General features: G+C 42.5%; 1 protein-coding gene across 1 annotated transcript in view; it reads right to left on the bottom strand.

Moving 5' to 3' along the window:
* nav1b (neuron navigator 1b) overlaps positions 1-10863 on the bottom strand; it is a 51384-nt gene that overhangs the window by 20849 nt on the left and 19672 nt on the right. Inside the window, exons 4-5 of the mRNA XM_030777090.1 lie at positions 3281-3419; positions 202-508 (exon numbers count right to left, since the gene is read on the bottom strand). Coding sequence (XP_030632950.1) covers positions 202-508; positions 3281-3419 — 446 coding nt within the window. The remainder of the gene's footprint in view (positions 1-201; positions 509-3280; positions 3420-10863) is intronic.

Consider the following 10863-nt stretch of genomic DNA (forward strand, 5'->3'; position numbering starts at 1 on the left):
AGCACAAAATATCCTTTGATGTTATACAGGAGAAAAATGCATATATATATATAGAGATATGTGTGTATATGGGTATACACACTCTTTTGGAATTTTGGGAACTGCCTATCTTTCTCTCTGTCTATGTGCGTGTGTGTGTGCGTGTGTGCGTATGTGTGTGGGTGTGTTTGTGTGTGATTGTGCGTGCCTGCTCTGTCTCACCTGCCACTTTAAGTACACTCTGAGAGGTGTGTGTGATAGGTGACGTCACACCCACGGGTGGATTACGGCCTTTCTTGAAGCTGCCCGGATGGCCGAGGCTCTGGGGTTTCTTCAGTTCTCCTTTGCCTGTCTTCTCCTGACCGGCGCCCTCCTGTGGACGAGTCCTCCTCCACTTGCTTGAGGACTCCGTCTTAAGACTTCCCGTGTCGTAGGTGCCGCTGTCAGCCTTCCGTCCCATCTTCCCATCCTCACTGTACCAGGCCAGCCCACTCTCCACCAGGGAGCGCTTCTCTGCATCCGTCCGTAACTGCCACAGTAAAACATCGTTTACAAAAGAAACATGACTTATCACTGCATGCTGCTTATCACTAAGGAAACTCAATGACACGGGTGATTGGTTTTTCTCCTCTGGGTTTTTTTTTCCAGTTTCTATTTCTCAGTGCCAAAACCTCAATGCTAACTTTAGGAATACCAAACAATAAACCAAAAAAAAAAAAAAAAAAGACCCCGCAAAAACAACACACAGAAAGAAACAACAAAACCAAATCTCTTCACGCTTCTGGCAACATTGCGATCCTGCTGATTCATCACAGCAATAAAGCCAGTAAGAGAGAACATTGTCTTCTTGTTTTCTGTGTATGTTAATCTGTTATCTGGGAATGAGAGTCAGTCACTCTAATCAAGGCCTAAAATCAAGACTGTCTCCACAGCCAAACAAAAGCATGGGAAAAAGAGACAAGGAGATGGACTGAAATCTTAAGGGAACGCTGCATCAGAAACACATCTAAGAAAGACCGACCCCCTCACCCCACCTCCACACCCCCCAAAAAGATGACTGAGAACTTATTTGTGTGTTACAATAGTGCACCAAGAACTGGATGTATTTTCTGTTTGACTTTTGGCGTTTAAGATTTCTCTGAATCAAGCAGACCCAGAGGGAGGGAGAGAAAGAGAGAGAGACAGACCACAGTAAATTATTTGAGAGTACAGTATCAATAATTTCACGGGACATTTTTTGTCTGGTTCATCTCTTTATCAGTTTTTGTCTCCCAGAGCTGTCTGAGAAACAGGAAAAACATTTTTTTGTTCTAGACTGTCAGCTTTAGAACAAACTGTTTTCCAACTCATAGAGAGATTACCATTAATGGGCTGTTTGCTTAGCTTTGTCGAGAGTACAACCAGAGCAGATCTTATGGATAATGAACAGAGTGATGGAGAATAGTGCTTAGGGCCAGGTTAGACTTTAAAACATAATTTCCACACAAAGTGAAGACAGCAGAACAATTACACTCGAGTCAGTCTAACAGGCCATATCTACCAGTCAGCAAATGCTGTTTATAATGGATCAGTCAGTGTGTCAATCATTAGTTCCCTGAAGTTCTTTCCACACAGAAAACACTACATTTTGTTAATTGAAAACGATACCCCACAACCACAAAGGCCAAGCGATCACTGAAGTGAAAATAACAGGAATATAAAGTTGATTTTTCAGCTGACATCCTGTGGTGTGGAATTAGAGTCACTCTGGCCTGCCAAAAAAAGGGACATCATATACTGGCACTGATGACACGGGGGATTAAAAAAAACATCATGTTGAGAGCTGGCAACTGTCATCGTAGTTTTTTTTTTTTAAAAAAGCACAGATGGCATGTTCAATGCCTTAAATCCTCCAGAATTGCTTCCTTGTAGCCAAACAATACAAATGGTGGGTTTCTATGGCAACACGGCAATTGTGTAACATCCTCCTATGGTTAACTTCAGCTCCTCCAATTATGGCTTAATCAAGACAAGAAGAATGAGAGAGAATGAGAGAGAGAGAGAGAGAGAGAGAGAGAGAGAGAGAGAGTGAGAGAGAGAGGAGAAATATTTGAACAAACCCTGGCGAGAGTTTAAATATTGAGACCAGTGTCCAGCATTGTCCAGTGCAGTCCAGCTGTTTTTCATTCAGAAAGAGGAAATGAAACACAGGTTCTGACGCAGCTCTGATTTGCCCTTAATAAACTCTATGAGTCCACGTTTGGGGGTACTGGCATGAAATGAGAACCGGACAATACCCGGTGGTTCAGAGATGCGTGGTTTTTATTAAGCAGCTATTGTGTCTTGTGGGGACGACAGCATCACTGCATCCCAAAAACGCCACTTCCTAAATTAACCACGCTCTGGCCGAGGCTGAGTCACACACAGACGGCAAATAAAAGGACCCAGGTGAGAAACGCATCTACCCAAAGTTTAAAAAAAAACAACAAAAACACTCCACTACACTGCTTAATAGATACTTTCCTTTCTTCAGTGTCAGACAGCATTCCGCTGAGTTTAAAGTTTAAGCTGAGTTAATCTGTATTTGAAATTAGCAAGCCTTGTTCCTTCCAACCTCCTTCCATTGATGGTTTTATGAAGTGAATCTCATTTCACTTCATAAAACCATCAATGTTTCCTGGCCCGTTTTAGCATGCCAGGATGTAACTGTGAGCCGCACCAAAATTACTCCACGAAATTACTGATACAAGCTACTGGGTCTTAACATGAAGGCACAAAACAAGAGTCCGTTGTCCTCAGAACTGGGAAGACAAACAAGAGTAAATAACACAGGCAGTAATTATGGTGTGTGTGGTTTTGTCCAGCCCAAACATTTCTGAATGCCTCTGTTAACCAGTATCCATTGGGACTTTATACACAACACATGTTTGGGGTGTAACTTACTGAGAGCATTGTTTACACTTTACTACATGGCTCTTTCCTGTATTAAGGACTCTGGCTAATGAAAGCTCCTTTCCTTCATTAACATAGCATCCGCTCTTCATTAAACAAGTGACTATCTCATTAAATGACAGTAGCTGTCCCTTGCAAAGGTCTACAGTTTTTGTAAAGACAGGACTTTCCATGGAAAAGCTACTGAAACCCATCATACGAATGCTCAAGTCATGAGTTTTTTGTTATGGTGTCGTGTGAATCTTGTCAAGGTCATCTCTCGCTCTTCCCTGTTCAGGAGAGAGACAGAATGCTGCCTGCTTTTTTTTTTTTAATACAGCTTCATTGTTGCATTTTCTTGAATGTGTGTATGTGTGCATGCGGGCCTCACCATGACGGAAGAGTTGCGTCTGGAGCTGACAGGAGTAGTGGGGAGAGAATTGAGAGAGGAGCTGGCATTCAGCTCCTCTGGACTCAGGTTATCAGAGCCATCACTTAAACCACTGCTGATGGAGCTGCTCTCATCCCAACTGCAAAGAGAGAGAGAGAGAGAGTTAAAGACCTTCAAGATATATAAACTGTATTTAAATTCAAGTCATTAAGCATGTAGAAGCACTCAGTAGCCCAAAGACGGTGGAGGTAAAAAGGAGACACAAATCAAAGGCTTCAAAGAGAACTGGAGTGGAAAACGAAACTGATGATCACATTTCACATAGTTAACTATTTCCAACAGTGTTTACAATATCAAAGGAATTCTAATAAATTACCACAAAATATATCTCCTTTCGAATTACAGAATGCTCCATAATAGCAGTGGAAGTGGAACTGGTGATGTCTCAGTTTTGTGCGTGCGTTGGTGTGTGTGTGTGTGTGTGAGAGAGACAACCACCCTGTTTCTCAGTCTCTCCACAGACCACTTGAACGACCTTCTGAAGGCCAGTAGTTATGATAAGCATCAGTAGCTAATATGAATGGACATAGATACTAGACCACACGGATCCAGCCCAGGGCCTGTGGTGTCTCCATCTGCTTTGACAGAAGTCAGTTCAGCTATTGCCAGCGAGACTGGGCAAGACGCATCCGCGGCACCACACAACACAGCTATGACACGCCCACAAACACCCACAAACAGCCGTTCATGCTCAGTCTACTGGAGAAAACAGGAGTGATAGGCCAACAACCACCTAAAAACAGACACTTTCTACTGCCTTCTGCACAAAACTGCCTCTGTGAGTTTGCTCATTATATAACAATATAAACACATATACAATACAGCCATACCCATACACATTTACACAAATATTGTACAAACACGTACAAAAGGCTTGCCAACGAATAAACTCTACAAAAGACACACACACACACACACACACACACTTCACTCATGTATATACTGAACATGCACATACTTTTGACTTAAAATTTTGGGGTGACCGATTCGTAACAGATGAGTAGGTGACGGTTGACAGCTGGTCAGAATGTGTGACTGGGGGGGGGGGGTAGGAAGAGCAAATTCATAGTGACAGCTGCCAACGGGTTCAAACCAATGCAGACTACCATAATGCCACTCTGTCTAACCAGGTCAACCCAGGACATACACTGGCACTCAGTTCACTTAAGCAAGTGTGTGTGTGTGTGTGTGTGTGTGCATGTGTGTGTGCTCATGTATACAGGGGAAAGAGACACACGGATCAACAAACATCAAAACTGTGTTCACTGTGTTGCACATTGTGTTCATAATTAAAGAGTAACTTGAGTCAGCTGAAGCGAATATGAACATTTTTTTTTTGTTTTATTTAAAGAAATCTGGTTGAATTTCTGAGAAGTGTAACAACTTCTAGAGCCCATGTAGAAATTTAAAGAAGAAGTTCATTCCTGCAACTTCTTCCCTTTCACTCACAACTGCTGAGCCGGCTGCCAGCCTCACACAGACAGGGCAATATTCATGAATATTCATGACGCAGCCAGTGTTCTTAAACGAAAAACTGATGTCAAAGTTTTGATTCTGAGTGAGACCCTGTGTGACACACCAGGCATTGATTAAGGTAAAATTCAACCATATTGCTCTATGGTTGGATGTCATTATACTTAGATAGCACTTACATCAAGAGATCAAATCTACCAATGCCAATAATAAACGTATTGAGTCAGTCAATGCCACTGTGCAGCCCTTCTCTCTCCTTTCATTAGACCTGCTTTAATGGCTCTATCCATCTTCCAAACAACACCCAGCCCTAAGCAACTCATTAAGAGTCCAATTAGACTTTCTGAGGACCGAACCACCTTGACATCCGTGGTGAACATTCATCTATTTCGCCAGCAAATGTCAGCTATTCAACTACTGAGCTGAGCGACAATATCTTTATTTCAAAAGGGGAAAAGGTTTCTGTTAGCTGAGCATTCACATGTTACCTGTTCAGAGAGACCAGTTTTATGGGAATATATATTCCCATAGTGGCAGATGTATGGCTTATAAGCCTATACGAGCAAAACTTCTAATTTGCGCCTTGGTAGTGTAAATTTAAAAAAAGGCAAAAAGATCATTTGTGCTCAACGCCTGGTTTGGTTATGTATGTAATGTTGTAGTTCTCGGAAATTAGGTTTCTGAATTTCCCCGAATTAAAACACACTCCTTTTTTTCCTATCATCACATCGTTTCTATGTATCTCATTTGTTTTTGGTAGCCGCAGGTAGTAATCAACTTTATACAGTACAAATACTGTCGGTGTATGAAGCGAAGGTAAAAGCTCTCCAGTCTTCCCAAAGGCTGAGTCATAGACGCAGTCTCTCCACTGTTCTGTGCCCCTGCACCAAGCTCCACTTACCCTGTGGTTTTTTGACTCAGCACAGAGGAGAGAGATGGAAAAGGGAATTATATGTGCCAGATCCTAGAGGACAAGAATGGCTTGCCGACGCAGTCGGAAGGACAAGTTAAAGAGAGAGCAATTTCAGCTAATGAACGGTTGGGCAAAGAAGCAAAGGAAGAGAATGGATGTGCCTAACACGTCTTTGAGTTTGAATAGCACCCTGACAAGAAAAGCATGAGAACAAATCGCTTCTTTCTCTCTTTCTCCCTCTCTCTTTTTTTTTTTTAAAGTCATTGAGTTCTATTTTTGTATGCGGAGTAGAAAGGGGGGCTTTAGATTCAAATGCGACTATAATAACGCGTCAGCAAGTTCTGTGCTCCTGTGTGGAGCTGCAGTTATCACAGTGAGATACTGTGAACGGCACTGCTAACAGGCAGGGAGGAACTGAGGGTCAAATCAAACACAAAATGTGTCTTATGTGCCACGATTGTCTCTGAAATCTTTAAAACGCTGGCTATACTCAGCAAGCTGTACATCAGGGAGGTAGTGATGGTGTGTGTGCACGTTTGTGTGTGTGTGTGTGGATGTGTGTGTGAGAGAGCGAGAGAGAGAGAGAGGGCGAGAGAGAGAGAGAGAGAGAGAGAGAGAGAAAGAGAGTCTATTTCATTTAACTCTTAATCATGGTTGGTGTCTATGTATGCTCTTTCAGTTCCAGCGTTCCAACCACTGTCTTTCACGTGTCCCTATAAGTGGTTATAATTAGTGCTCCTTTTTCCCTTCATGTAAGCAGCAAAGACACACACATACAAATGATTTATGATACCAATAACACTCAGAGACCTATAACAGCAGAACAGATTGACTCCAGAAGTCATCACATCTTCTTTTTTTCCCCATGCCTACTGAAGACATGAGCTGATTTATAAAAAAAAATGTTAAAGATCCCTAACGACAACATACCTACAGCAACAACCATTTCTCAAAGTTAAAGTCCAAAATCACCACGTTATTTCTTCCACTGACCACTGTGCCTCATAGGTTGGCCAGATACAGAGGGAACGTGATGGGGAGGTGAAGTTTAGCATGTGGTTGAGTGGGAGTTTGGTATGTACGCACTGGTAATAAAGGCCTCGTTAAGTTTGCTGCACTCCGGGGACAGACGAAGGCTTCACGCAGGCCTGTGAGACAGTGCGGTACGCCGCCACTGTCTCCACTCTCAGTGATGACCTCATAAATCCAGCCAGAGTCAGTGTACCAGCCCCTAAACAATCACAGCAGCAAATCCCAGCTCACTGCATCTGCTGCAGGAACTCACAGTCAGCCAGATACCAGAAAGAAAGAGCCAGAGAGACAGACGGGGTGGGGGTAGAGAGAGACAGAGAGAGTGAAAAACACACACACACAGACAGAGAGAGAGAGAGTGAGAGAGAGAGAGAGAGAGAGACAGCGGGAGAAAAAGAAGGAGAGGGAGCGAGAGAACGAGGATCAATTTAGAGCCATTCAGTGCCATTCTGTGAGACTGTCTTACTTCATTCATTAATGAAACTCTGATAAACATGACGATTTGGGAATCGTTTAATTGCGCTGCCGGCTCCAAGGTATGAGCCAGGAAGGTTAAACCTCGGGCACTCCAGAGTCCATGTTACACTTAATGATCAGGGAAAGAAACAAATCAGCAAGTCTCTCGATCTTTAAACCACTGAAGAGCATCACATTTCCCAACAAATGAGATCTACTAAAAATTGCCAAACTGAGTGACCCTGACAACCAAAGTGAAGCTACCTTAAATTCTTCATTAATGAATAGGAGAATTGAATACTGAGTGGTAGACTACTGCAGGGCTGATATGTTTAAACAAGGCCCTCTTCAAATAAAAAGGCCAAAGTTTAGATGGCAATGGCGGAGGCTGTCTGGTGATGGAGTGAGTCTGTTTCTTTTAATGAGCCCTTTGGGGTGGCAGAGGTGGCTTATGGGGAATCGCTGTGAATAAAAGGTCCTTAGAACTGCTCTTCTCAGCACAAGAGAGAGAGAGAGCAAGAGAGTGAAAGATAGAAAGAAAGAAAGAGAGGGGGGGGGGGGTCAGGAGTAACTGCTCTAAATACTTGAGAGCTGGGTGAAAATTAGGCCCATGTTTTCTGTGGCTGAGTTCCAGGTGATCTGCTTGATTTATGTTCTTGTTCTATGATTAAAAAAATACATGAAAAAAAATGCTGGGAGGGGAATTTGTTTTTGTTTGAAAGACTGAGAGGAGGAGGGGACCGACGCTTAAATCTTCAAGCCTTCCCTAAAACTGAAAGCATCTGGGCTTTGTGACAGTTCCTACCTCTCTCCTTTGCACTACTCGTATTGACTACATTTCTTTTTCCCTGTGGCTTTGCATCCTCTAAGAGAAACAATGGCATTTGGAATGCCCTATGGCATTTTGAGCCCTTTAAACATTTTTCTAAAAAGCATTTATGAGGCTCCAGCTAACACAGGGGTCGGCATGTTCCGCTGCATCCGAACTTGTCACCTCATAAAAACAAAACATTCCCTCTTCAAAGGGAAAGAAAAAAAAGAAGTTGAAGAGTTTTAAACCACCCAATTAGCAACTTCACCTCCCGTTTGACCTCTGTTTGACTTCATTGAACTTGAAAGTGGTGTTGAACACGGAATAACGTCTGTTTCTGGTTTGTTTCAAGCTTTCCAGGGATGTTAAACAGCGGCTATGCTGTTTCAAACATGACATTTTCGTTACAGCTAGGTTGCTACATTTTACTACCTTTCAGAGAGAGATGTAAGGCTAACATCCCGCTTAATACACTCTACTTCAAGGTCACGGATAGCCAATTTCCGCAGGTATGTCATGTCAAATGACATACTGCATTCATGGTCAGTACTTCAAGATTCCCCTCGGAACTATTTGTATTCCCTTGAAAAAACTGAAGGAAGCAATCGAGGAGGCAGGGAAAAGGAGAAAGTGGAAAGAAAGAAAAAACACTTCACATCTATAGACTATTTAAAATGCTATGCTTGTATTCGCCGCAGAACACTGAAATCGCTAACGTTTACGCAAACATTGAATTGCTTAGGTACCTCTCTCTCTCTCTCTCTCTTTCTTTTTTTAAAAAGGAGTGATTATCAATAAAACGACTCACCATTCATGAAAATGCATTAAAACTTCATCTCTGAATTATTACCCCCACCAAATAAGCAGCGCTTAAGAGCACAAAACCATTTATATGCTTTCCTCACTCACTTGGAAATAAACGGTGTTGTGCGGTTCACGCGATGACTCATTGGCAGCAACTGAACTTTCTCGTGTTCTACACGTCCGCTCATTTTTCACGTCACGATAGCATTGCTTGTCACGGAGATTTGCGCAAAATCATCCTCTCCTTGTTTTTGTGTGGCACGAAGGACGACCAAAGTTACATCCATTCACACTTTCAAATTCAGAGGTACTCAGTCACCACCCTCTTTCATATGTGGATGGGCAACACCCCCGGACGTGTCAAACCCTCTCTCTCCCTCTCCTAATCGTAACCAGCTGCCACGCACTGCCGGACCCCCAAATACAACGTTAAGAGAATCGCTTTCCTTGATAATTGTTGAATTACGCAGAAGAAATAAAAATAGATCGTTTAATCAGTCTTTATTTAGTTTTATTTTGTTTGAACTATTTTTATTAGGCTACTATCTAAGTACAACTTTACTCCATCATGAAAAAAAACGGACAGGCCGTTCTTTTAATGACGAAGTGGACATAAATTGTAACGGCTTTATCAGACTGAGGTGTAACTAGACAGAGGTTTGTCCGAGCTGACTATCATGAGTTTAAGACGCCCTCTGGCACCAAGCACAAAGGATAACCTCTAGCCAAAACTTCTGTTGGTTAAACGCCTGAAAGCAACGTGCGTTCACTTTGGCGGATGGTTGAAACATTTCCAGTGAAGCCGTATGGACTACTATGCTGGGGTTTTAATAAATGCTGGTTTTTAGACGACTGGGAAGCCAAAGCAATATTATTAGACTATCATACCAGGCTACCTTAGAGCGAGCATCTATTCTGATCCCCCGAAGCCTGGGAAGAAGAACACAATTGCCTTCCAATCCAAAGAAAAAAGCAAAGTAAGGAAAGAAAAGTGATGCAACAAGCAGATCAGTGCTGTCAGCATCTACTCAAATCAAAGACTTCAGTCTTCACTGATATCATCAGCGATGTTTTTGGCTATGTCAGAGACAGCTGCAGAGCATGGTGCGGAATAATGACTTTAACAGACACCAGTACTCCACACAAAGGTCCAACACGCTGGGTGCTTCCACACATTCATTTCTGTGGATCTTTGAAGTAGAGAACTCTCCTTCATTCACACTGCAGCCCAGTGGGGAGACTGGGAACGATTCACTGAGACTAGAGCCAATGAATGAGCTCCAGATGAAAGAGCAAGAGAGAGAAAATCACTCATTTCCACACAGGGCTTCAAAAAGTGGTAGACTCAGTGTTCAATAAGCCCCCCCCCCCCCCCCCCCCAACCCAGTTCAGTCTGCCTTAGTGTCATGACTGTTCCCAGGATTTACTATTTTACAATATTAAAATAATAGAATAATGGTAATTTTAACTGCAAATTGCAGATGACATGACAGAAGTAATTACAACTCTCTTTCTCTCTCTGTCTCTCTCTCATATCTCATGTGGTCAGTTGCTCACTTTTCCAAACTCAGTTTGTGTGTGGGCCTGGACACATCAAACCTTCCCTGTTCTTGGATGTGTCAGCTGCAAGGTTGACTGATCCAAGCTGAGTGTGGCATCCCTGAAATCTCCTCTTCTCCAAAGTCTTAAACGAGTGAGGAGTTTGTTATTTTAAGACACATGTGAACACACACACACACACACACACACACACACATACACACTTGCAGACTTATTCATCACTGTCTGTGGGAAATAAATGCAGTGTAAAAAAAAAAGATTGCTTTGGTGTTTTCTGCCTGGAGAAGCAACACTCTTATCTCACATCTGTGTGTCCATGCTTCAGTTACATATCTGATTAAAAAAATAAAAAACCTACCTCAGACAGATTTTCAATCTGAACAGTACTGTCAAATCCCAAAATTAAAACACAGAGCAACAGAGTTAAACAAACAAAGAGAATCAGGAAACAACATCTATGCATTTGAATTTAAA

The sequence above is a fragment of the Chanos chanos genome, chromosome 6, assembly GCF_902362185.1.
Source record: "Chanos chanos chromosome 6, fChaCha1.1, whole genome shotgun sequence".
In the NCBI taxonomy this organism is placed as follows: Eukaryota; Metazoa; Chordata; class Actinopteri; order Gonorynchiformes; family Chanidae; genus Chanos; species Chanos chanos.